The 27,562-nt window shown below is 41.2% G+C and overlaps 2 protein-coding genes across 3 annotated transcripts in view; both read left to right on the top strand.

The window, feature by feature from the left end:
* Positions 1-6,634, top strand: part of LOC117493833 (stAR-related lipid transfer protein 9-like) — a gene marked incomplete at its 5' end in the record, with an annotated part of 35,286 nt that extends 28,652 nt beyond the window's left edge. Inside the window, 4 exon segments of the mRNA XM_034144404.1 lie at positions 351-553; positions 2,140-2,219; positions 2,621-2,779; positions 4,363-6,634. Coding sequence (XP_034000295.1) covers positions 351-553; positions 2,140-2,219; positions 2,621-2,779; positions 4,363-4,494 — 574 coding nt within the window.
* A 1,765-nt stretch (positions 6,635-8,399) lies between these two features.
* Positions 8,400-27,562, top strand: part of sptb (spectrin, beta, erythrocytic) — a 52,590-nt gene continuing 33,427 nt past the window's right edge. Inside the window, exons 1-3 of one of the 2 annotated variants that reach the window (XM_034144380.1) lie at positions 8,400-8,723; positions 14,786-15,059; positions 27,366-27,517. In XM_034144380.1, coding sequence (XP_034000271.1) covers positions 14,912-15,059; positions 27,366-27,517 — 300 coding nt within the window. In that variant the 5' untranslated portion in view covers positions 8,400-8,723; positions 14,786-14,911. Of the gene's footprint in view, positions 8,724-14,785; positions 15,060-18,962; positions 19,600-27,365; positions 27,518-27,562 lie in introns of those variants that run through there. The other variant, XM_034144381.1, reaches the window with a different exon arrangement.

Below are 27,562 nucleotides of genomic sequence, written 5' to 3'. Positions count from 1 at the left end.
TACAACAGGATTGTACGGTTATGAATGCATTATAAGTTAGTTATGATGTAGTTAAAACAATATTGGATGATAGTCATTTTTTTGTTGTGTTTTGGACTGAGATAAATCATGGGTCAAAATTGACCCGCGAACACCATGAACAGTAACAGCTTTTGAACACAACACAAGGGTTAAGAAGGCCATTGCAGAGGGTGTGTGGTGGATGGTGGGGAAGAGTAAATGCCTTAGAAGAAAATAAGTCAAGGACTGTCTCTATCGAGAATAATCAGCTGCAAAGTCGAGGAATTAATAAAGATCTCAAATCACAAACATCATTCATTTTCAAGTGTTTTTACTCCGTGTTTATATAGGCACCAGGGAGAAGAAAGAGGGGTCCAGGCTTTCTACAAGCCCTCCGCCAGCCCGTCTGTGCACAGTTTCCTGGCGGTCGGGGAGCTGGACAGACCCCTGCTCAGTCTGTGGAAGATAATCCGCCAGCTGTCGAGGAGCCACATGTTCCATCAGTCCGTGCGCTCTGTGTGGACTCGACCACTAGATGACAGCACTCAGCTGGGTGAGCGCACTGTCTGCTCTGTCAAAATCCACACATGGTACAGTACGGGTGGAGCAATGTATCAGAGTCAATTAAGTCAAGAGCTACACTTAAAGGTAGGGTAGGTAAGAATGTAGAAACCAGCTCGAGTGCGCTAGAATTTGAAAAAATCTGCCCCTTCCTTCAGACTTCCTTACAGAGCCCCTCCTCCAACACACACGAACGCGCACATGACCAATGAGGGCACGAGATAAGTTTGTGCACGAGATGGAAGGCTGACAGGCAGGTAGGCCATCCAGTTATTTTAGCCGGGCCGGCTCAGATGATTGGTCGTGCTTTTTACAGCGCTACGACTTCCACAGATGACATTTTTTTTATGTATTTATTGTCAAAGCATTTCATGTATTCATTGCTATCGGGATGTTAAGAGCATTCCATGGAATATAACAAAAAGTGTTTCTGAAGTGAATTACCTACCCCACCTTTAAGTGCACATTTAGAGTAGATGTACTTTACCTCATTATCTTTGTGTTATGCCACTTTAAATGTCTATTCCGCTACAACTCTGCAGGCCTTACGCCACATTTATCTGACAAATATAGTAACTTAACTTCTTTGTAAAAAACATACAGTATTTTAAGGGATTATTAATCTAAATTATTGAATAAACCACATCTCATCCATCTACAAAAGTAACATTCTGCTTAAAGGTTAATTGATCATTGTAATAGTTAATTATATAATATATATGTACAGTAATTTTTTCACTTTAAGAACATTTTGCACATTTATACTCATACTGTTCCCTAGGTAACAATATGTCTCAGTGCCTTCACTTGTTAAGGAGTTTATTTGCATAGTAGAAATACTACCTTTACTGAGTTAATATATCTGACCACTCCTCCCCTAGTTAGTACAGCGTTGCTTAAATGTGAGATGATGCATGTTAATAATGTTGTGAGTACATTTCTTACATCCCAGTAGATTTGTATAATCAGTAGACATTAAACAGTAAGATAACACACTCCTCAAGAAAGTGTGAAATAAGTTATTTTGCAATGGGAGAATCTCTGAAGCATGTGAGGAAATAGTCAACCTTGCAGATCATATTTGTGTCGTTGCAAGAATACGAATATAGAAAAGTATTTACAAGTTTGTTTTTGCTGCCAAACTATTTATATTTTTGCAAGCTGTTTCTGTACGTATTTTTGCTCCAAGTCTTGCGTCTGCATGCATTAGCTATGAATAGTACAGTAGAGTACAGTCCCATTCATCACTGACTACTGTGTTGTTAAGCATGTCGTACTCTACTCTCACACCTGCGCTACAGTATGATGCATTAAATACGTTTGAAGCATCATCGCCCTCTCCTACGTCACCTACTCTGCTCTCATTAAAAGTAGTATTTGTGTTTACACAGTGACGCAGATTATATCATAAGAGATAAGAGCCTTTTCTCTGAAGTTGTGAAATAAATTCCTTTTTCTAACCTTGTTAAGCAATAACTTGTTATTCCATTGCCTTGGTTCTTTTATATTTCCTTTATTTGAAGGTTTCATCACTTATTTTCCACACATTCTGACCCTTCTCTCTGTGTTACTGTTCAGTTTATGTACTAACAGATCCGTCCTCCTGCCACCTCAGCCAGCCGCGGGACTTCTGCTGCATCAGCACTGAATCCAAACAGGTAAGCACAGCTGCAAAATAAACCAGCCGTCCCTATGATTACTGCTGGTCGCACTTGTTCAATATCCACTCAGTGTTTGCAGCATAGTTGTACAGAAAAATCACGCTTCACTTTAAGGGATAACATTCTATTAAGTGTCATATTAGTGTGGCTGGAACACAGGATACAGTGCTGTCTTTTTTGAATGAAGAACAATTCATGATAAATAGCGTAGCATTGAGTTTGTCATCCACAACATGTAGAAAATACTCTTTAAGCAGTACTCGTGCCCCTTAAAAAAACAATACCCCTGAGGCGGAGGGTGACTCAGCTGCTGGTTATCAGTGTCAGATTCTCTTGGCTGATCAAAAGGCTGCGCTGCCTGTTTTATTGATGATTTTTTATATTGCTATCTGCCTCAGGGTGGCTTGTGCGTGCTGGCAATGCAGTCCGTGTTCGAGGAGTCTCTGCCTCGACCCAGTGTGGACGCCGTTCGGGGGGAGATGATGCCCAGCTGCTGGGTCCTGCAGCCAATTACACGTAACGGACAGGAAGCCACCAGGGTCATCTACCTGCTGCAGGTGAGCGATGCTAGCTATAAACTAATCTGCAGGCTGATATGTGTGTTGGGCTCGCTAGCAACATCTGCACATTTGAAGAGATGGATAGATAGATAGATAGATAGATAGATAGATGGTCTTCGTTAATGTCTCAACACTTGTATGGAAATGTTTCAGACACAGGTTTTTTCTAAATTAACATTAACTCCAGGCAAACCTCCGAAGAGCGGATGTGAAAGTGCTGTGCAGGAATTAAACTGGTATTATCTGGTAGATTAATTATTATTTATTCAACAAACTTGCAATTCATGGTTTTTTGTATGGCAATAAGATTAAGTGCAAGAGCATTTGTTCCCCAGACTCCAGCTAAGAGAAGCAAATCAGACATCAGTACTCTACACCCACATGATAATTCCACTTCTGCAGGCTGGACATTTGCCAGAACAAAAAACAATCACAGATGTTCCTGCTCAAAAATAGAATGAGTTCTTCCTTGGGCCTTGTTGCATCCTCCCACCAAGTTTAATGAAAATCGGGCCAATCTTTTCATGTAATCCTGCTGACTAACAAACTGAAGTGAAATCTAACCTCCTAGGATGCGGAGGTAATGGAAATCTGATACACATCAAACAGCTAATAACCTCACAGCCCAGTAGTTTGTGAATTGCAATTTATAAGAGGTCAGGAGTCCTATATATTAGCACATTGGGATTGCTAGCACCTTGGGATTTTGCTTTTAGCAATGAAAGGTGATTTACAAATCAAATGTAATATTATTATTATATACTGTAACACATTAAAGGAAAGGGAACATCTGAAAAGCATAATAGGGCCGATTCAAGATGACCATATAGGCTCAATTTGAAAGGTCCCCTATTATACTGTTTTTCATCAATATATTACAGGTCTCAGATATATACAGAACATGTCTCTGAAGTGTTTGGCTCCAAACACCAAACAGATCTTTGCAGCATCCCATAATCCCCTCTGTTTCAGCCCTGTTTCCAAAGTGCTGATTCTCTGTCTGTTACTTTAGATGAAAATAAGGAGCCCCTCCCCACGCCCCTCTGAGAGATATTTGGTTAAAAAGAACACATTGGTGCTCTAGGAGGAGATTCAGGTGATAAGGGGGGGGGGGGGGGGTTACCTTGGTTGGTGATTGGCTAATGGTTACACAAGCCAAAAAAACGTTATGACATCATAAAGTGGCCAAAATCTGATCAGCTCATTTTCAGACAGGTTTTTATATAAATGGATCAGGACAAAAAGAGAGAGAATCTTTTTTCCTGAAACTTTCAGAGTCTCTTTACACAGAGGGGACACATGGTGATGTAGAAGAGACATGAAGAAGAGGGGACACATGTTGATGTAGAAGAGACATGAAGAAGAGGGGACACATGGTGATGTAGAAGAGACATGAAGAAGAGGGGACACATGTTGATGTAGAAGAGACATGAAGAAGAGGGGACACATGTTGATGTAGAAGAGACATGAAGAAGAGGGGACACATGTTGATGTAGAAGAGACATGAAAAAGTGGATTTTGCATAATAGGTCCCCTTTAAGTGAAGTGAATCTTTGCCGTATCATTTTGTTGTTCTCCAGGTGGACCTAGGGACTCCATCTTTCCCCCCCCGCCTGTTGAACACTGTTGCCAGGAGACATGCAGCTGTCGTCGCTGATCTGGATGTTTTCCTCACAAAATCCACAGGACTCATGAAGACGCCTCAGCAGTGAGCACTTCGACTAAAACCGTCTCCAGCTTGGAGTTAGTCTGACTTTTACATTTGCACCTGAGATTTGTTTACTTGACTTGTTCTGGTATACTCTAAAAGCACTGTTAATGTATATTGATGCCCAGTTACAAAGTTGAAGCAGCTTTTTTTTATATGAAGGTATTTTTTATAAAATATTGAAACTGTATTTTTGTATTTGTAATGTACATAAAAGCTTGTAACAATCATACACCTATTTGACCAAAGATAGATTAGAAGCCAAAAAGAAAGAACTTTGCAGGACACATTTAATGTACTGCATTTAGATTTAGACAGCTTTTTTTAATTAATTATCCAAGGCTACAAAGTTGATCCAACTTTTCAACATCATTTATGTGCTGAAATAGTTTTATAATAATCTAATAGGTATCAGCCCTTAATGCCTGTTTGCAATATGGAGTCTTGATTTCTACCATATTGTAAGGTGGACATCCACATTTTTGTAAACAAAGTCACAGCTAGACAACCTTTAAATTGAAGTTAAAGAGTCGGTCAACACATAATCTAAGGTTACACTGATTTGATGTTCATTTACAACTCAAGTGTGATTTGGCTAGTGTTTACTTTCTATGTATCGCTATAAGATAGATGAATACATATGCTTTCTGTCAGCATAGATGCATGATGAAGGGGATTTGTCAGATATGATAATGAAATTAACGGTGAATGACTGAGACGTACTTACAAGGGGAAGTATTTGAAGGTCAGTTTATATCCTATTATTGTCAAGGGAAGGAAAACCACATCCAAACATATGAAGGAAATATTTGCAAACTTTGTTTAACCCTGATTTGTTACAGTACAGTATATGTATTTATTTCCTCAAGCATATTCAACCACTCACAAAAGATTATTTTATTGCAGGAAATAACCATTTTATTGTCCTTCATCTGTTTTTGTAGCAAAAGGATTAAGGCAAATGTATTTAAGGGACCGGAACATATTAAGGGGGAGAAGAGGTCAGAAAAATGTGAGAGGAGGGGGAAAAGTAAGATACTCTGAGCAGGGCGAATATTTATTTCACTGTTTTTATATATGCCTCTAAAATGAATAGTTACAATAAAAAGACAGCTTTTAAAAAAATCTAACAAAACATTGAGAACCCTGGGGGCGTGCCTTTCTTCCTTGACAATATATGTAAATATATATATTCACACCCCCTTCTCATTTCCCCATATCTTTCCTACAGTCCCTAAGCTATGTGTTGAACAGTAAGGTGGTGTATTGAAGGAATCCTAATAACCATTTTTCTTACTCTTTATCCGTTATATTTAATGTATGTGTTTGTCTGCACATTTGAAACCACTCGACCAAACTCACTGCAAAAACAAGTCATAAAACAGTTTTGTGCCTAAGAAGTGGGTTAGAAAAAGAAACCAAAGCTCTCTGGTTCATTCTGTGTCCTTCAGCAAGAATAATCCAGAGAAAAAGATAAGAGAATCCAGGAATGATGCTCTACAACGGACTGTACCCTCCTTTAACTTCATTGTGAAAGCCGCATTAAGATATGACCGCAATATGGTACCTGAATCTGTAAAAGCTGAGTTTAACGCCCTTTTTGTTTCTGAAGTCTATTTATTTTGTTCCTCTTGCCTTCTGTTTGAGAAATGCTGTTGAATGTGTTTTATAATAGTGATGGAGTTTTTATTTTTGTTATGAGCACAGCATGGTGCTGTGTTTACAGCTGCTTGCACAAAACCCTTAATGCATTTATTGACGTTACGTGTTTGAAACGTGTTTTTGTTTGTAGTTAAATGCTATGCAGACGCTGATCGAAGGCAGCACTGTTCACTGGGTCAGCTGTACCCAGATATGAAGCCATATTATATACAGTAGTCTGAGGTGGAGGACCGTTTTGGCAGCGCTCAGTTTGATACCAAAGATGTTCCCAAGGCAACCAAAGACAAAGACACAAGTACTGAGGACACGCAGGGAAGGATGACTTTTTGTAATTATGTTTTTTTATATGTTCCCAAGTGCTCAATTCATTTTGTAAAAAGCATGTTATTTATGTTTTGACTTTGTGTTGTAAATGTATTTTATTATAAACGCCTTGCTTCCTGTTGCTAAGTGTTTTTAACGAATACAATATTTAAAATGAATTGTTGTGTTTCTCTTTTTGTATCCATCTTTCTGTGTGAATAATTCTCCTTAAGTGTCAACAGTATATCAGAATCTTGAATCCCTTAATTTAATCATTTGCAATTAGTGTAAGTAGGCCTGGGTATTGAGCCCCTGTGTCTTTAGTGCTGATTTAAAGTGTCTGAAGCTCAGAGTATCGAAAACTGTCTATTACCCAAAGCTGACATTGCATGCTTGCTAAGATTCATCCTCTTCTTTCCAATTTGACATCTTTGCAGTGTTTAATTAACATGAAAATGCAGAAAGAAAACACATTATGCCTCTGAAATGTTTATATTTTTGTTCTATATAGTGATACTGTAAATATCCAATCTATTTTAAGAAGTGATAACTTAAAGTGGACCTACAGTATCATGCTATATTCAAATGATATATTGTAGGGCCATACCTATATAAGGTATATTTATACGTTTCTGTTTTCAAAATACCAAACAGATCATGCATTTTAGCCATGCCTCATTTCGCTCTATGTGCTGTTTGCTGTCTACGGGTCTGATTCTGCTGACCACGCCCCCCTGCAGGAGAGGTGAGCCGTGCTCTGATCAGCTGCTGGGCTGTCAGAAGAGGGGGAGAAAAATAGATCTCCGTCCTCCGTGTTTTATTATATAGAGTCGTTATTCATTTGTTTTAAAGCTCAATAAATAACAAAGACGACCTTTGACCGGCACTTTTCTAATTTTGTCCGGAAGATTTAAACTTTAACGGACATCTTGACCGGCGAAAGAAACTGAAACTGAAACTCTGCCGCACGGTCCCCTCGTTCCTTGGAAGAGGCGGAGAGGTGGGTGTTTGTCATCTGCTGGTGGACTAACCGGAGATAATTACAGTGCTTGCCTCGACGGGGAGGGATTGCATTGAATTAAAGGCAGCGGGAGCAAACGCTTGCCTCGAGGAGGGAGGAAAAAAAGCCACAGCGGAGAATAAACATAAGGGTAACCATGGTAACTATGGGCGGGAAGTCTTCTTCGCTGCTTTTGTGGCAGACTACAGCGCCACTTACAGGCCTGGCATATGTACTACAGCGTCTCCAGCGCTTTCGAGCGGCAATGGCCGGCCGTGGCCCAACCCCACATTCCCCTGATAGGTGGAGAGTTGGCCCAATAGCCATAACGCCACTTCTGTGACGACATAGAAGTGTTCAAATCTGGATCAGTCTGTACAGTATCAGATCCGTTGCAGCCCCTTTTTTAGAGATTTGGGTATGGAGGAAAATAGAGAGGGTTGTGTTTTCTGACACTTGGTGAGTTCCCTGGAACACCGGGGACACATATTCATGTATAAAAGACGTACAAAAGTGCATTTTGCATGATAGGTCCCCTTTAAGGAGCCTGCAATGCATCCTCTGGAAACTTGTCACAAGCTTTTAAGCACAAAGTGTGGAGAAGTATTTTTGTGTTTTGATTATTTTTCCCATGTTTCATCAGTCCAGTGAAGTACATCTAAATATATTAAAAGTACTTTTGCTTTCCCCCACTGATTATCCGACAGGTGTTTCCCCACTGTCTGTAATGGATGGGTATATTTTGTAATGTGAGGCTCTTTTCTCCAGGATCTGTCTGCCTACAGGCCTCTGCTCTGTGTTCAGCATGTGAATGGCACGCCAGAGGCAGCAGTGGAGGTGACAATTCTGAGAGGGTCTCGGTGGGTGTTGTGTGTGCGATTAGATCCCGGTGGGGCGGGGTGGACTGCATAGTATGTGTGTGGGGGTGGGTGGTGTACAAGAGATCACAAGTGTCTCTGCCATTTAGAGTCACCAGCTCTGTCAGGAATGTCCGTCCCCTGCGCGCACAGATCATGTACTGGATGCGCCCTCTTTATTTTTAACCCGGCAGGGTGGGTCAGACTCTGGCTCTCGGGAATGACCGTGGAGCGCGCGGCGCCTACAGCCCCTATTCCCTCGTCCCCCGTGCAGGACCTCCTCGCGCTGTGGAGACCTCCCCCCGCTCTGACCAGGACCCCCGCTGCTTCAATGGGATTATAATTGCTTTATTGGCAGGGAAGAAGACTCAACATAAACACTTTCGGACAAGACAACATCCAGAAGCAACAGTAAGTGCGCTGTTGTTAAATGAAGTTATTGATCTTTGGCCAAATACTTTCTGTTAGCGGTCACTGAAAGGCTCTCCTTCCATTAGCCTGCTATAGTGTTCCGTTGTTTAAAGTGGAGGCACAAGTTTCCTCCAAACCACCTGTTGGACCGGGCTGCCATGTTTGACCGTGACGTCGTTTCCAAAAAGCTTTTTTTTAAGAAATGTGCCATGGCTTTAAACATACTCCCGTTTCTTTGGTTTTACTTGAGTCACATTTTGAGTTATCAGTTTGTTATCTTTTAGTGCTTTGAGCAGAGAGTCGTTGAAAGTGCGCACAATGACGTCACTGCGCATGTCTGCGCGTGGAGAAGGTCGTTCTCCAAAAGTTATCTCTAATGCCAAGGAGTGGTGGAAACACTTTTGAGATACTTTACGAGAGTAAAATTGTCAGTAATACAATTTAAATACTTAATTATTTATAAAGTCCTGAATAGAAATTGCACTTGACAAAAAATAAAATACTTGTTGATACTTTTAAACTTTAAAGTATCAACAAGTATTTTATTTTTTGTCGAGTACTTTAAAGTTTAAAGTACTCAAAATGTACTTACTATATGTTAACTATTCCTCTTATTGTATTATTATTTTCAATGATGTATTTAGGTGTATGTAACATTTTAGATTTCCAGTTGTCCATGTTGGGGCTATTTTCTGTTTTTTAAGGACTTTTATATACTTTGGAATACTTAAGTGTACATTATCTTATAAAAACTGCTATGCATTTTTATGTAAAATGTAAACTGTGAAAGAGCTAGTTACTAAAGCTGGCAAAGGAATGTAATGTATAGATAGTACACTATTTCCCTTGAATGTAGCAGGAGAGTATGGCAGCATCAAAAGGAATACTGGCACCCTCAAATGTATACTTAGTTTCATGAGTAAAGTACTTTTACTGTTACATTTCATCACTGATAGTGAAGCACATACTTTCCATATTTTCACATCTGCTTCTCTTCTTCTTTCTTAAAGCACCTACTGTAACAATCTGTATTGCCTCGTTGATCGGAAACAGTCTGGTAGCTTATGAAATAACAAATAAATCAAATGTTCCTTGAGCATAAGAGACGCTCCCCTAAAAGGACAAGTGTGTGTGAGTGTGTGTCGCCATGTCTGGACGAACTGGTTTTTGTGTAAACACACTACAGGAATAGTTTACTATTGATTCCCTTATTACCAGGCTAAGTGTCGCTGCAGTCAAAACGATATTGACCACAACAAAGGAACCTTTTCTCTCACAGCTTGTGTACATAGCTGTATGGATTATGTTACAGAGTTGAATGCTCAGTTTTCCCCATGTCTCTTATTCTGTTAATGTACATCAGGAGTTAGGGCTGTGCGATAATGCCAAAAATCATAATCACGATTATATGGGTCAATAATTGATATCACGATTATTAAATACGATTATTCATTGACTTTGAAAAAATCCATTTATTGAACTTTAAAACAAATACAAATAATAATTTGAACAGTATCTTTTTAACTGTTGATTACCCTGAACGTATAATTCAACTGAAAAACCAATACAAAAATAAATGATACATTTAAATAAATAATATCAAAATAATAAATACCAATAAACAAGATCAACAAATATTTGGAGCGCACTTCCACAAGCTACTAAACATATATAAATATGATAAATACAAATAAATGAGACCAAAATGAATTAGATCAAATATGTTGCAGTGCACTGTCACAACCTAGCAAAGCAAAATAATTGTTTTTTTCGATTATGTTGTTTTCGTAATTGTGGCAGGCCAAAATCGTAATCGCGATTAAAATACGATTAATTGCACAGCCCTATCAGGAGTAGTTGGTTTGATGTTGTTTTGGCATTTTCAAAGAATTTAAGGGCAGCACATTTTGATATTGATCTCTGTCCACTTTGTGTTTATGTCTCAGATTTACTCTCTCCTGGACCTCAGTCAGGTTGCTGCTACAGTTTCACACACACTGTAGGTCACACATCTCCACCACACCCATCTCTTATTTCATCCCCTCCATCGGACTCTCTGTATAATGTGCTCACTCCCTTCCAGATAATGTGTTTGTGCAGAGTGCATGTTTCTGCACACAGGTTACTTACAGCTGGGAGCATTGTTCCCACTTTTATTATTCATCTCAGGTGCTGACTCGACGTTAACAGTGAACCTATTTGTTTAACAATGTCGGTTCTGAGTGTCAACAAAAGAGGCTGCAGTAGTCCATTAAAATCACAAGAAGTAGAAATGCATCGAATTACAAGTTTAATTTAACACCTGTGAAACAAGAAATGTTATTATTCTAACTCCAAAACCTTTTGTGAAATATTTTAATTCACACCTTTTTATAATTTCCCTCCAAACTTTATGTGCAGGGCTCCATCTACGGAAAATAACGGTATCTCTGAAGAACATCTATCTGACATTTTCATTATTCCCTTTTACTTTTATAAGACTTCTAGGAAATTAACCAGCCCTTCTTCGTCATCATCTCACAATGTGCAGCCACCAAAATGATGAAATAGCAGACCATGTGCTCAGGTCTTTATCTCGAGGTGATAGCAACAGCAACACGTTATTATTGGACTATAATTTCTATTATGGGCCAATAACAACTTAAACGTTTGTTATTTGTTCCACATCTACCAATACCTCATAGTGCTAACAACGTATAATATGAGTTATTTTAAGATTACATCCTTTAAAGGTGGGGTAGGTAAGTTTGAGAAACCGGCTCGAGATACACTTTTTGTTATATTCAATGGAATGCTCTTAACATCCCGATAGCAATGAATATCTTAAGTGCTTTGACAAAAAATCCATAACAAAATGTCATCTGTGGAAGCCGTAGTACTGTAAAAAGCACGACCAATCATTTTAGCTGGCCCGGCTAAAATAACTGGATGGCCTACCTGCCTGTCAGCCTTCCATCTGTGCACAAACTTATCTCGTGCCCTCATTGGTCATGTGCGCGTTCGTGTGTGTTGGAGGAGGGGCTCTATAAGGAAGTGGCAGATTTTCTCCGGTTGTGTATTTTCAAACGATCTCAAGCCGGTTTCTCAAACGTACCTACCCTACCTTTAAGTGTTGGTAATGTTATCTTTGTGGATTTCAGACATTCAGACGAATCAAACATTTTGATAATCAATTCATTATTTAAATAATTTTACAAGAAACCTTTTTACTACCTCTTTTCTACTTTTTTAAATCCATATTTCACATTTTATAGACTTACTAATTAGTCAGTTAATTAGTGCAGTACCTGAAGTCAATTCTTAAAAATGTAAAAAAGGATTATTGTGAAGACCAACAATCCAAAACTCAAAGACTTTCAGTTTAATAAGATAAAGAAAAGTAGAAAATTATCACGTTTTGCATTTTTTATGGAAATAATTTAAACCAATATCACAATATCTAAAGATTTTTTTCGATTGATAAACTAATTAATTTATAACCCAATGTTCAGTAGTGACTGTACTGAGATCTGCATGTGCACCAGGCAATGTACGCATTTGCATTTACACATACTCAGCACTCTAATTATAGCCTAGTGATTTAATCTTATCTTGGGACTTTTATTCGGCATTAAAGGAGCTCCTCGCTGACACGGTGACCCTCTCCTAGCTCTGTGTTTTCTTCAAGGACACCACAAGAGGACAGCTCACTATTGACACACACACACTTCCTGTGGCAGGCGCTGAACTCTCTGTCACAGGACTGTCTGTGAGGCCTGCCTTTAATACAGCTCTAAATGCTGCCTAGTAAACTCTCACTGTGTACAATCCCAGCTCACACACTTAATTTGTGTTTGGAGGCAATCAGCCCTTTGACATGATTAGAGTCTGCAAGGTTTCTGTAAACAGCTGACGGTTTGTGGATACGGCTTTGTACGGCGTGTAAAAAAGGGTTTGTGCAGTTTGAGTGTGTTGTGCGGTGGTCCTGTCCAGGTTGTGTGTGAGGTGATAAGGGGATCCCCGACGGTGGGTGGAGCGTCCCCGGGCCGATAAGAGCCCTCTGCACAGGACTGATACTGAGCAGCAGGAGGAGGGAGACCTGCAGGCTGCCATCATTGTGCTTCTTCTCTGAGGGCCTCTGTAGTGAAGCCATATCAGCAGGGATGGAAATTAACGGCATTTATCTCAAGTACTGCACTCACGTACAATTTTGAGTCCCTTGTACCTTAGTCAATTATTTCCATTTCCTGCTTAGTGTTCCACTATTCTATAACTATTGCTTTCTCCCACTGTACAATCATAAATATTAAGTAGAATAAATGCTAAATATTTGCCCTATTTCTACTTAAAGTGTTATTTATACTTTTCTATTTGATTTTACATGTGACTCAGACAGATAGACCAGGGTGCCGAGTATGCAGATAATGAGATACAGTACAGACAATTAAAGCAAAGTAAGAGATACAAATCAATTATACTAACAGTAAAATCTAAAATCCCAATAATAACAGCAGTTACAAAAATGTTGGGGAAAGCAAAATAATATATGATAATAAGGACATTAGCAGATAATAAGGACATTAGCAGCTGTCTGGACCAACGGCTTTGTGTGGTAGTCTAATTATAATATTAATGTCATCACTTAAATATCTCAAATATTAAAAAAAAACATGTCGTGTTCAGCAACTGTTGTAGTGCTACATGATGGCCCTGCAATGTTTTCTCTATTATTTTCACTTCAGTACCAATGCAAGTTGTATTTCCCGCCTCATTTGGCATCCCGCGCTTATTCTCAGAAAAAGAAAACACCAACGTAAACGCCCCAAACACACACTCACTGGCAGTTCAAACTACGTGAGCTGCATCATTCAACAGAAGACGTTTTCGTAATGTTCTGCAGTACAGAGGGGTTGCCCCCCCCCCCCCCCGCCTCCCCTGTGTGTCATGATAAGAGAGCTATGCTGCACACAGATAGAGAGCTATCTGAGCTGCTACCCTTCAACCCGCCATCACACACACAAAGAGCACACACACTGCAGTGACAGTTGAGCACAGTTACACACACAAAATGGAGATTGTAAGGGGCACAGGGGCTTAAAGGGAACATTTGAAAGCTACAGGCGAGATTTCGGTGTAAAAAAAATATACATAAACCACATCTGAGATCACAAAGATGTATTCAAATCTCATGCCAGGTAAAGTACAACCCCTTTCTCAATGGGGTTCATAAATTAAAACTCTACACCAAAATAAAAACCAACCTGCAGTGAGATGGTGAAGCTTACAGGGAAAGCTTGATTCACAAATCAGTCATCTTTACCCTGTTTTGTCCCTCGATTTGGGTAACAAATACACATTTTCATTATCAATAAATCTGCTTATTGTTTCTTGGTAATTGGTTGGTCTTTAAAACTGTGACAAATGTTCATAACAATGTTCTCAAATGCATTTTCTTCCACTTTTTGCATCGGCTTTTACATCACAACCCAACTGGAATAACCACTGAGTAGAGGTTAAAGGCCTCATGCTGCCATGTGGCTCATGTGTCAGAAAATGAATGTACAATTGCAATGAATTGTCATTTAGAGCAAGGATAAGCAATTACTTGATCAACAGAAACAAACGAGCGACTCATTTGATCATCTTATCATCTTTATAGTCAGTTTCCATCCTCTCAGATTTGAGGATTATATACTTTACCTTATGATGTTCGTCAGACAAAACATTACAATCAGATGTCACCTTACTCTGTGTGCAATTATAACAAGCTATTTCATACTCAAAAAGATTAACGATCGATCAAGAAATACACCACATCAATATGTGTTGTCAATGTTAGTTGCAGTCAGTGAGTCGCTCATTAATTGTTATTTGTATGGCCTAGATGGCTAATCATCCATTTCATCAAACCTCCACAAGTAAGATTAAGCAGATTGTGCCTAACATTATCTTTCTTATCAAAAAAAGTGGCATCTACTCCCTTCAGCCATCTTATTTCTAGTCTCGTACGTGTTGAACCCCAGGTAGTCATTATAATAAATCAAAACAACACCTTCACTGTCTGTCTTTCACCTCTGTTTCAGACGACCTCCAGTATTCCAGATCCATCCTGTCATTTCGTCCTCTGCACTCATCCCCCCCCCCCCCCCCAGCACACCTGAGGACACCGCTGGCCGTCCCCTCAGCCGCTCGCCAAGCTGGCCACCGCCATGACTTCCACCACAGACTTTGACAATGCGGAGATCTCGCAGCAGTACAGCCGCATCAACACCCGCTTCGCCATCACCGACGAGGAAATCGACAATGACAACTGCTCAGCGCGGCTGTTTGAGCGCTCGCGCATCAAGGCCCTCGCAGGTGAGTGTGTGCATAGTAAACAGGCTGTGTCCTTTCTCAGGCATTTGGGTGACACATTTTTGAGATGACGGTGTCTTTTTAGAAACAGTGAGCTATATTTAGTGTAACTATTGGGGGTTTGAATGTGCTTGAATGTGTAACTGACCTTAGTTTTGGTCAAAAATGCACACTCCAGGTGACCCTTGATTTTGTTTCAAAGCTCTCACATTCTGCAGGGTTGTTGTGTGTGTACATGTTACTCGTGGTGTCATGAACCTCCAGCAGCTGAGCCCTGAACCTCCACAAGTAACTGTGATCGCTTGCACATTCCCAGAATGGCCATCGTCTGAGCGAGTTGGACAGCTGCCCTGCATATCTTCCTCCCATAGCACAGATCTCTGGCATTTCGGGGCTAAGCTAGTAAGCAGGGTCTCCAGCTGTGGGTCTTGGGGTTTTTAAATAGCAGCATTTCTGTGGGGGAAGAACAGAGGGCCACACCGTGGTTGTTTCCGTAAAGCCTTAGACACAAGAGAGGTCAACGGCAAGGTGGAGAAACACAAGTTCAGCTCTGTGGAGAAGGGAATTATGGGTAACACTGGGAATCTTAAGGTATCTTCTGAAACTAGTGTGGATATGATAGCTGGGTTTCCATACTGACACCAAAATACAACGTTTTATTAATACCTAACTTTAGGAAATGTTAACTTTACAAACACTGTTTTGGATTTAGCAAATACTCTTAGGCCCCACTCACACGGGAACGTTTGCGTTTATGCACAGTATGCGTATTCAAAAAAGTCTTCCGTTCACATGCATTCGTTTCATTTAACGTGTCTGTTCAAACGAGGCCGCTGGAAACGCTGTAGTACATATGCCGGGACTGTAAGTGGCGCTGTAACTTCTGCCAAAATACACCAAAAGCAGCGAAGAAGAGCAGCCCAAGCAGCCCCGCCGCAATGTTGCCATGGCTACCCTTCTGTTTAAGCCCCGCGGTGTATTTAGCAACATGTAGTTCATGTAATTCTCCATGTCCACTTGTTGCTGATGGTTGTGGTAGAGGAGCTGTAGATTTTGCACTAATATCTGTAGCATGGTCAGTAGCAGTAGCACTAGCAGTAGCTACTGACAGGAGGAAGTGTGTGTGGCGATTGCTGGTATTCAGCGGGATATAGTCATTTCCTCAGCATATGGATAAATGCAACGGGGAAGTTAACTGAAAGAAACCGAATCTGTGGATATTGCATCGATCGACCGACCAAGAAGCACGTCTCAGAAAGAGAGATATTCTCTACAAACACCGGGTGAGATCGCACCTTTGTCAATATAATGGATCAATGCATGAAATCTGACTCTGTTTATTTTGTTTAAGGAGTATATTGGGCGTTAACAATTCTGGTTTGCCTTTTATAATATTATTTCATTCAAGAACCCCTTGTGCGTTTAATTAACACAGCTATTTTTGATAGTTGATACAGCAGTGAGCAGGAGAGGTGGGGCTATCGTTATTTTTTCAGGAAATATTCGTATAGAGGTGATTACACGGACTCGGTTGACCCCCCAGAGCGTTTTGTTTGCAAATCTATCCACCTTGGGACCCGTTATCGTTTGTGGGGTCAGTTTCTATCGGCCTCGTGTAAATAATAGGGCTATACGCACGCGAAACTATGCAGATACAAGCAGTTTTCTCCTCGTGTAAACGGCGCCTTAATGTCTCAACTCAAGCAGCCGTTTAAGAATGTTGCATAACAAAGGCAACATTTTGCAAACTTTTTATTTTAAGTTAACATCCTTACAGACGTCCTATTATGCTTTTTGGGGTTTTCCATTTAGGTTTTTGTGCATGTAAATGGTCTGTATAGGCTTAATCCCACACACTCCCCCCCCCCCATGCCTGAAACGCCTCCATTGGACTCCTTTGTTTACTTCAGTAACAGAGTGACATCACTACGTAACATGTGCTCTTTTATTGGCTTGTGCTCCAACACACAGTATTATAATGTTGGGGCGGGACATCTTTAAGTGGTTGACCAATCACAACAGAGCCGGCCAGCTAACCAATCAGAGCATCAGAGAGTCTGGTTTCAGACAGAGGGTGAAAAGAGGTGCTGCAAAATAAAGAGCTTTTTGAACATTAAAGCATGGAGACGTGTCCCAGTAAAGACACAACAGTGACCAGCTGTTGTAGATATTTACCCATACTCTTTTGAAAATGAAAAACTGCATTGACAAGTTGTTTTGAAATATTTGTTTGTTCACAAGGAACATTTTTCATGATCAAATCCTTGTCCTTCAAGATTTCAAAGCGATTTGATTCGATTGTTCCTGTGGTCTTCTGCGTGTTTGAATAGATCAGGTCCCAGAGTCTATTAACCACTCCGGGCAGAAAAAATGACCTTTGTGGAGAGGAAATTAATCTTTTGATTACAGCATGCTCAAAGACACTGTAGTACTTGAACTTTGTTTCTTGTCTTCCACTTACATGAAAGCTATACACTAGCTGGAGCGTTGTGTTCATGTGAATGCATTGTTTCCTGTCAATCACTTGGGACTCCTGTAGAAATGATACTTTTTTCTGGCAGATTTGCATCATCTCAGCTGCTCTGCAATGCCAGACATTGTCTCACTGCGTAACACAATTTAGCCATACATCACATTCTTCTAAAGGCAGAGGTGAGCAGAGGGGTATTAAGACAAGTAATGCTAGATGCCGCCAAATCATAAACACTTCCCTTTAAAGCTCATGAACATGAAGGAAGGACTTCCCAAAATGGGGTGATTGGGACCATCTGAGGTGGCACATGAATGCACCTTTGGGTTTTGCTATGTCTCCGCTCTCCGAGTGCCACTCTCTTTGTTCCTGTGTTCATTTGTTCAAAGAAGGAGGGGGAAGTTCTACCCCAGAGAGCAGAGCCTTTTCCCGCTGTAAATGGTTTATACCTTTATGTGAGTGTGCTTGATTTATATGAGGTAGGAATTACAGATTGTTATTACAATAAATGACTATTGCTGAAAAATTGCTGGTCATAAATACTATTAATTTAAGACTCAATACAATTTAAGCATTTACTTTACAGGAAGTTCAAGAACTGTCTGATTTGATACCAGTACACGATTCTACGAAGTCTGTGAAGACGGATTAAAGTATTGAGCTTTGATTTCCAGCCGATCTTCTGTGTGGCCAACATTTTAAAAGTTGTGTCCAGAGCGTTTATCGGGCAGCGCTCTCACCACTTTTGGTTCTGTCTCTTTCTGTCTCTTTAAGCGGTGAAGGCTTCTGTGTGGGGGTTTGTGATATTGTGTTAGAGTGCTGCTGCACTGATGTTTCTGTAATGCAATCAGTGTTTCCTGTCAGAGAGAGAGAATGAGAAAGAGAGAGTGGTAGAAGAAGGGAGGAAAGTCGTGAGAGAGGCAGGAGATGAGAGAGGCTGTGAATGACGCCCGCTGCTGATTTACAGCTTGTAAACTCAGAGATATGCACCCAGCGTGTTTGCTAAGCACATACATAACATATCGAATACCCGGTCATTTACTCTGCTCCTAACATACATGTAAAAGAAGGAAGGTGCGTTCCTAAGAGGTGGACAGTTTTATGTTGGATTATTGGCTCAGGAGATACACTTCACATTCAGTGATGCACCGACTGTGTGGGAGTGCTGGGCTGAGGGAGGGAGTCTTGCTCGCACGTGGACGTATTGAAAACATATCGTATGCATGGATGGGGCTAGAGAAACCAGTCTAAACCGAAAGCTGGCTGAGCCCCCGTGCCGCCTGCGAGTGGAGGCACGGCATCATCACGGCAGCAGTGAGGAGAGAGTGAGGAAGAAAGAAAGAAGAAGGAAGGAGGGAGGGAGGGAGGGAGGGAGTGAGTGAACACGAGAGGGATCTGGAAAGGAGGACAGAGAGCCAAGAGACAGAGAAGAGGAGAGACGTGGAGTGCCAAGCTCCTCTGCCGGCTCCAGGCGCTGTTGTTGTTGTCGTTTCGGGGTCAAGATGAGCAGCCCCTGCCTGCTGCGCGCCACCCCTTTAAGCCAACCCCGGCTCAGAGAGGTCAACATCAGCCTGAAGGCCAGCAGCAGGGAGACCCCCACCCCCCGGACCAGCAGCAGTGGGGGCACTAAGGAGGCTGCCAGCCGGCCCTACACCCTAATGGAGAAAGAGCCCCCTGTCCGGGTCGGCATGAGCATCAGCCGGAGCAGGAGCACCCCCCCGGTCCACCGGGCCCAGAGAGCTGAGAGCAGGAAGACCTCCAGGGGGGGCAGCAGCATCAACAGGAAGCAGCAGGACCCCGACCCCAACAAACTGGAGAGGAACGGCACAGTCCTGCATGTCCCGCTCTCCGTGGCTCCAGCGGGACCCCCCACCTTCTCCTCGTCCTCTTCCTCATCCTCCTCCTGTACCCCCAGACGTCAGCGGGCCTCTCACCCCCACCACCCCCCCGCCCTCCTCTCCACCTCCTCATCCTCCTCGGCTAAAAGTATGAAGCGGGCGCGCTGGCTGAGTTACAGCACCTCCAACATCTGCTTCAACTCCATCCTGGATGGACGCTTCAGGCAGCTGCAAGGTAACAGGGGTCCTGATGGAGGTGGGTGTGTGTGTGCGTGTGCGTGTGCGTGTGTGTGTGTGTGTGTGTGTGTGTGTGTGTGTGTGTGTGTGTGTGTGTGTGTGTGTGTGTGTGTGGTGTGTGTGTGTGTGTGTGTGTGTGGGTGTGCTTGTGGGACGGGATCACAGGGAGGTTTGAGGTTAGTTTGCGAACCTGTTTTGAGAACTGTGAAAAGTGTGAGCCTCTGAAGCGGCGGCCCTTTCATTGAACGTATAGGGGTGGTAATTTATTTATTTTTCAGGAAGCTGTGGCTCTGCCCCAATTGTTCACTGACTTGGCTTTGAATAATTCATGAGCAAACTCCTAAAAAGGTTGTGATGTGTTTCCCTCCAAAGGTAGTGTTATGTGCTCCCTTGTGAGCTCCATTTTCTTTATAATAACAATATTTTAGCTTGTCGCCTATTCTCCATATGGCCCTAACCTTTCACAAACTGTTCCCAAGAACAAAGCATAAGTATTTTTCTGTACCTCCCTTCATCCTGCTGTATGAAGGCGTAGGCGGTGTTAAAAGATAATCAATTTCTCTGGCGGTTTTACTTCTCCCTGCCCGAGTTATTACGGTTTTAAGAGAGAGGTTTGCCGTCACTGTGGATTTTTGTTAGCTTGCACTATGCTCTCCAACCCCCTGATGACAGGAGTGCATTAGTGAGAGCAGGAAAATGGAGGAGACGTTGCAGGAACAGAGAGGGAAACATGCTTTTTTTTTTTCTTCCTCTGCTGGATTTAAAGTATAGACTGATTGTGAAGACTGCAGAGTCAACTGTTACGTGAAGCAGCAAACTTCCGAAGCTTTCCCAAATTAGAGTGGTTGTGCGGAGCCAAGTGTATCGATCCACCAACTGCATTTCATGGGATTCTTTTTACTTTTTATTTACCCGTTATTAGGGAGATCTGGTCAAGCCTGCAGAATGAGGTTAGACAGAATAACAATAACAAGTATTACATTGATTTGCATTTATTGATTTCAACCATTCGCCCATTTCCGTATGTCTTTCTTGGAATTTGACATACTCAGTGGCGAAGAGTATTTCTGCCATGCTTGCAGTAAATTCATTTTTTTCAAGTCCTTTCATGTTTTTTTGTGAGATGTTGACCTCTGACCTTTGACATTTTTGCCTTTTTCCGCCAAGTATGAACACATTTTCTTCCACTATAATTTACCGTTTCAATCTCTTAATGAGTTTTACCCTCAGATTATTCTGAATGTAGCTTTTACTCCTGTAATCCAACATTGCTCTAAACAGATATTGCATTTTTTTTATCAAAACCTGCTGCCTAGAATACCAATAATTCAACGTTGTTGTTGTTGACAGTCTGGTCCTTGAATGTATTGTGTTATGCTAATAGCGGCTAATGTATCATAGAGCAGCTAGCCTCAAGCGTTTTGAATTTTCAAACTTGAAGACTTCACACTTTCTCCCTACCTCACTTTCCGGCAGTGGCTCAGTCAGTAGGGGCTTGGACTGGGAGCCGTAGGGTCGCTGGTCCAAGTCCCCGACCAGACCTAAATATGGAGTGTGGACTGCTACTTGGAGAGGTCCCAGTTCACCTCCTGCCCTGCCGTGGTGCCCTTGAGCAAGGCACCGGACACCCCCCTTCCCCCCTCACTCCCATTGCTCCCCGGGCGCTGTACAATAGCTGCCCACTGCTCCTAGTACTAGACTCCTGGTACTAGGATGGGTTAAATGCAGAGGCCAAATTTCACTGTGTGTGCTGTGTGCTCTGCATGTGTGACCATTAAAGAGGGGTTCATCCCTCCCAATTCTATTCTATCTGTATGACTTGAGGCAGTTTGTAAGCAAAGCTCCATTTGATGCCACACAATGCTTTACACAACTTATTTTCATATTTGCAATAGTTCTCTTTTAAAACAGACATTAGTGGAGTCGCAATACCTGTATTTGCTTTGCTCTTTACAACATCTAGAAACCTTGACAGCCTCCAATGTTTGTAATCCAATGTTTGGCTTCTGCTGAATGTGAGTCCATTTAAAAAGCGGAGGTAATTCATCTAGTTATAAGAAAGCGTGCAAATAAGATGTTGCCACAATGTGTTACCAGAACACATGTTGGTGTCATGGCTGTTGGACAGGTAGCGCTGGCGGGGCCATGACTCGGGCCTGTGGCTGCACTGGTCCACATCCAGTAAGAGCTGACTGTGGGAAAAGACGTATCAGCTTGTATACAGGGAAAACCCATCAGCATAAATAAGTGATTGGGCCTTCACCGGAGTCAAAGAGTGGAGGAGAGATTACACAGTGAAGGCATGTGAAACAGAGAAATGTTTAGTAAAGTTGGCACTGATATGCAGGAGGATGAAGAAGCCGGGAAGTTGAAAATAATCGTTGAGGAGTGCAATGTGATGGAAAACTGTCAGAAAAGTTACTGCTGCACTTGTTCAGAAATATTTAATTCATGTTAAAAGACTTGGCAGCTTCTGTTACAGCACCACAAAGTACAACTGAAACATTAAACATACAGTAAAGTTGTGGTCAAGCCTTGTATGAACTATTAATACTGCTTTTGTATTTATGAACAGTACCTAAAGTGAAAGTGGTAAAAAGACAAGCTTCCTTTACAGCTTCAGTTCAACCGCAAAAAGTTTAGAAAAAGTGTGGCTTTCATTTAAATCATTTAAAGTCATATATAAGGACTGGTTGTACACCAAGTTTGATACACACACTTCATATAGATATATTTATTGATGTTTAACACACATTACTGGGTTAGTTTTTCTGACTTTAAAACCATTTTCTACTTTTCTACCAACTGCTGCTTGTTGTTCCATTTGACTTGCTATCAGTCAGGTTTCTTTATGTTGATGTCTTTATAGAAAGTCTCTTCATAAAGAAAGGAAATTCAATGGGTTCAGGAGAGTATTTTATACCACAAAAGTTATATATTTAACATATATTCATTGAACATTTTCAGGCAATTCAATTGAGAAACTTTTATATACTCAAAAAGATGGTAGAACCAAATAATTCAATATCAACAAAGAAATACTTCATATATGGTTTACAATGTGAATCTGATGATTAAGGAAGTAGAATAATCTACTGCGTGTTATTGAACCCAAATACGTTAACTGAACTGAACGAAGCTTGAAGATCTTGATATACCAATAATTACATCTCGAGTGGTATTCAATATTATTTCACTAATAGTTTACATGATTTTCTGCCCACCAAAGTTTGAGTTCAGACCATATAATCCAGACTTAAGGCTTTTTGAGCGCAGACACTGATGTCACATTGAGTTTGTTGAACTTCACATCTGGAGACGGCTCAGCGGGATGCACCCAGAAAACAAACCTCACTCCCCCCCCCCCCCCTCTATTATCCAATGCTTCCTAAAAGCCCGGGAGCATCACTGTGCACCGTGTCTCCTCTCAAGGGCTCTTCTTGTGAGACGATACAGGAGCTTGTAATTGTCCTCTTCTTCTGCCTCTACTGTAAGTCCTCTGCAGGCAGCACCCCAAATACTTCAGGAAGAATCTGTCACAGGTTTCACTGCATATCTTGTTGGATCTTTGTGTCCGTGCTGACAGATTGTGCTAAATCTACACTGACATTCCTGTTGGAGCTTTCAGTTACGTGCATGTTTTAATTGCCATTACTTTTTGATGCCGTGTTAATCCGTGACGACATAGCGTGCTGTTGTTCTGCTGAGGGGAGCAGAAAAAGCATGATTTATTTACTGTTCTCTGCTGCACCATGTGTTTTACATACAATAACCCCTGATTTCCTCTCTTTACTGATGCTGAGAGTATAGCTGCATTTTTTAGTCGGTGCTTACTAGGCCATTTTTAGAAACTGTATGTAATGTATCTTGTTCTGTTTTCCTGTTGGGTCTCTGTTAAACCTGAAAGCCTGCATCTCAAGTCCTGCTCTCCATTACTTCCTGTCTGATCTGTCTTGGCCTCCATATCCTCTTTTCTCTCTTCCTCATCTTCTTCACCTTTGCTCCAGTCTCTCCTCTTCTCATACTCTGTTTTGCTATCTTCGCTTGAACCTTTAAACAGAAATCTTTAACCTTTTCTCTCTCTCTGCCATCAGTTCCTTCCTTTCTCCCTCTTCTTCTCTTCCTCCTCTTGTTCCTCGCTTGTTCTCCACCGCCTCGGGGTCTGAATCATTTATCACACGAGTCATTAAGGATGCACTCCTTTGCACTCCATAGTTTGGAGTCATATTTGGGTTGAGGAATAAATAGGGCAAACTGTATCTGGCAGACCGAGGGGGAATTGGCCAAATTGTGCAGCATGACAGGAATGAGAGAGCAATGTCTCACCGGTGGTTGACCTGATAAACTTAAAGGAGATGTGCGTGTGTGTGTGTGTGTGTGTGTGTGTGTGTGTGTGCGTGTGTGTGTGTGTGTGTGTGGGTGTGTGGGTGTGGGTGTGGGTGTCAGTGTGTCGGTGTGTGTGTGTGTGTGTGTGTGTGTGTGTGTGTCTGCTGGGAGCTGTGGGTACAATCAAGATAACTGTAGCCAGGTTGTCTTGTCCTCCTTGCTCCAGATTATTCTAAAAAAAACTCTTCTAAGAGCTTCAGTTCAAAAACAAAACATCTACTAGGGCTGCCACTATGATTATGATGATTATTTTCACGATTTATTTGGTGTACTAAATGTCAGAAATAGTAAAAAAATGTCTAGGTTTTCAAGTGATATCTTCAAATATGAATAAAAGCCTTTTTCTGTCAATCAAACAATCAACTAATCGCTTTAATATCCAGGACCAAAAAACAATAGCATGTATAAATCTACATATTCTGGACACACTTTCCATCCTGCTTAATATTCTGTGATTAATAAGTGAAGGTTAAAATGCAGACACTTTATATGCATACTAAATGCAGATTCAAGCACACACCCACTCACAACTCCCCCGTTCCCCTTCACATTAAGTGTGTCCACAAACAGTATCAACAGAGAGGAGGACATCGGGTCACATATAATAATAATAATAATAATAATAAATGATATTTATATAGCGCCTTTCAAGGGACCCAAGGTCGCTGTACATGGTGGAGAAACAAAACAAACAGACAATCAAAGGGCAAACAGAAAATAAAGGAAGCCGGGGGACCAAGAAAGGGCTAGGGCCCGAAGGCCACGGTGAACAGGTGTGTTTTTAATGATGATTTGAAGATGTCCAGGGAGGCAGCATTACGGATCTCGGCAGGAAGTGCATTCCAGAGGGTGGGGGGCCGCAACACTGAACGCCCTGTCACCAACAGTTCTGAGGCGAGAGCGGGGGATGGAGAGCAGGCCCGTGTCTGAGGACCGCAGACTCCGAGAAAGGGGTGTAGGGATGGAGGAGGTCCGACCGGCAGCCAGTGTAGGTGGATGAGGGTCGGGGTGATATGTTGCCATGGCTTGGTGCGGGTGAGATATGCTAACATACGGTCCCAGAAAGATTGGTTTTATTTTAGCTGCTGAGTAGGAGGCATTTCTGCCATGCACTGAGATATGATTTTTAAGTGTGAGGAAGATGTGTCACAGCGTGGGCACATCTCATCCTCCCAAAACCTGTCCAAGTCTGACACCAGATCTCTGCTTCTCTCCGCCCGGTCGAGCCTGAGTTTTCAGACAGAATTTAAGTCAAGGAATCTCAGCATAAGTACTGTACACCTACACTTAACTCTGCAGCGACCTAGTTTACTTTTTATGTATGTGATGTTATTATGCAGAAGTACTTTGACTCAGCAAACAGGATGAGAAGACATAGATGGTTCAATTCAATCTTTTCCTCGAGGTGTATTTATTTGAGAGGTTTATTACCAAATTTGTAAGATCCCATACGATAATACCTTTTTGTTAAATCAAGTCTAAAATGTTTTTTCACAGCTGCACCATTTGCTACATCAACAAGGAGAACTGGAGCTGCTGTCATGCAAGGGAAAAAATCACACTCGAAAGTATTTTAAGATGTTTGAGCAGGAGTCAGAAATAACTCCCCTCCCCCGCTCCAATTATTTAGAACATTAACATTTAAATTCAGCTATTTTGTATTAATAATATAACGTTTTAGTACATTTTATAGGAGCTAAAATCAAAAAGAAAGAAAGTAAAACGCACATTATCATAAAGTAGGACTCACTCATAATGAGAAGTTTAATAATTTAACATTTGATTGCCTTTTGTGATAATAAGGAATATGTAACATTAGACACTGAGAAAACGGGTAGGTAACCAAACAGGTATTGATATAAGAAAAAGCATTTCATGAGGTCATTAGTACATAACAACAATCGTAGATGTATAATATTAAAACCTTCATATTATTATCAAAGTGAATGACTCCCATCCGCTAACTGTCCCATTGTTTTGTTATCATATCATATTTTAAACTTCATAGCATCTTCTAACATTAAACAAAGAACACAATTTGTTATATTTCACTATTTTAGTGGCATTTATTGATATGCTGTTCTAATTAAAATAACATTCACTTCACAGCTGTGTTGGACTAGATATTTGAAAGTGGCCTATTTGAACTTCTACCCACAATGACCCAAGTGTAACATTAAATCTGCTTTTGGCAGCAGGCCGCAGTGTGACGAGGTTTAATTGACTTTAATTGAAGTTTTAGTTTGGGACATTGATGGATTATTCAATAGGTCCAAGGAGAATGTTAACATTTCTCTATGGAGAGTCACATTTCTGTCAGGGTCTTTTAATATTGACCTGCCAATCCAATACAAGATTTTTAAATAATGTATTTCTTTATACAGTATAACAGCTGCACAGCATACTGAGGCTACAGTACCTGAAAATATGTGCTTCAAGAAAATACAGGTTACATCTCATGTGTTCTTTAATGGATGATTCCTATAATACTGTGAAGTGTGTTGAAGCGTTTTGCATATCATCTTCTTAGAGGAGTGTCAGTGTTGATCTGCTGTGGTGCAAACTAAATAAATGTATGCTTACAAGGTGCTAGTAACTATCTGAACCCCTGTTAATACAAGAATACATAGTTATATTCTAAATAAAATGTATGTTATTTAAAAGATTACTCTTTCTCTTTGTCTTAACAAGAATGTGCTCATTTAACTCTTAAAACGTAATGAAACTCAAATATGTAACGCCCTTTGCGGTGTTGAATAAATGACACATTGGTAAATGATGGCGAACCTCATTGATTTGCATTCTGCATTCTCTCAAGTCTCTCCCTCACATATTGTTTTTTGCTCTAATAGAAATTGTATTTTGTTGAAACAATGTTATTACGTTTGGAAACAATCTGTTTCAGAGGAAATAAAACTGCTTTTGTCCTGACCTGGTTTTTTATTGTACGCTGCTGTCACAGAAATAAAAGTCAGTCCTCCTCGGTCTATTTCTGCTCCTGCATTTAAATGTCCAGGGCCCATAGTCTCACTCTTGGTCCTTGGTTATGTAAACTATATATTTTTTAGGCTGATCTAATAGGATGGTAGAAAATGATGATGTCATGTTTTGCTGTAGACAAAGCTGACTAGCCAAAATACATAACTGAGTTAGCCCAGGCTGTATTTTCTCAGTAACATTCATAAACACAAGGCTTAACTCTGCACTGGAGATTAATTAAAACTTGTCTGTGTTCAGAGCAGATTCTACTTCATCAGAAGAGCCCTTTGGCAGGACTTTGGCATCTCCGCCATCTGAAGTGGTGCTGCTTCTTAGATGTGAAGTTATTTCATTATTCATGCAGCTCATGTTCTCTCTTAAACTTTGCGCTCCTGTCAGATGAGCGCGAGGCGGTTCAGAAGAAGACCTTCACTAAATGGGTCAACTCCATCCTGTCCCGGGTCGGCTGTCGAATCTCTGACCTCTACCTGGACCTGCGAGACGGACGCATGCTCATCAAACTGCTGGAGGTGCTGTCCGGAGAACGGCTGGTAAGAAGCTCCTTCGTTACCGTTTTATACTTATCTCTCCTTTGA

Source organism: Trematomus bernacchii, unplaced genomic scaffold (genome assembly GCF_902827165.1).
Source record: "Trematomus bernacchii unplaced genomic scaffold, fTreBer1.1, whole genome shotgun sequence".
NCBI lineage: Eukaryota > Metazoa > Chordata > Actinopteri > Perciformes > Nototheniidae > Trematomus > Trematomus bernacchii.
The sequence above is the reverse complement of the archived record's forward strand: the minus strand, read 5'-3'. Positions and strand labels throughout refer to the sequence as shown.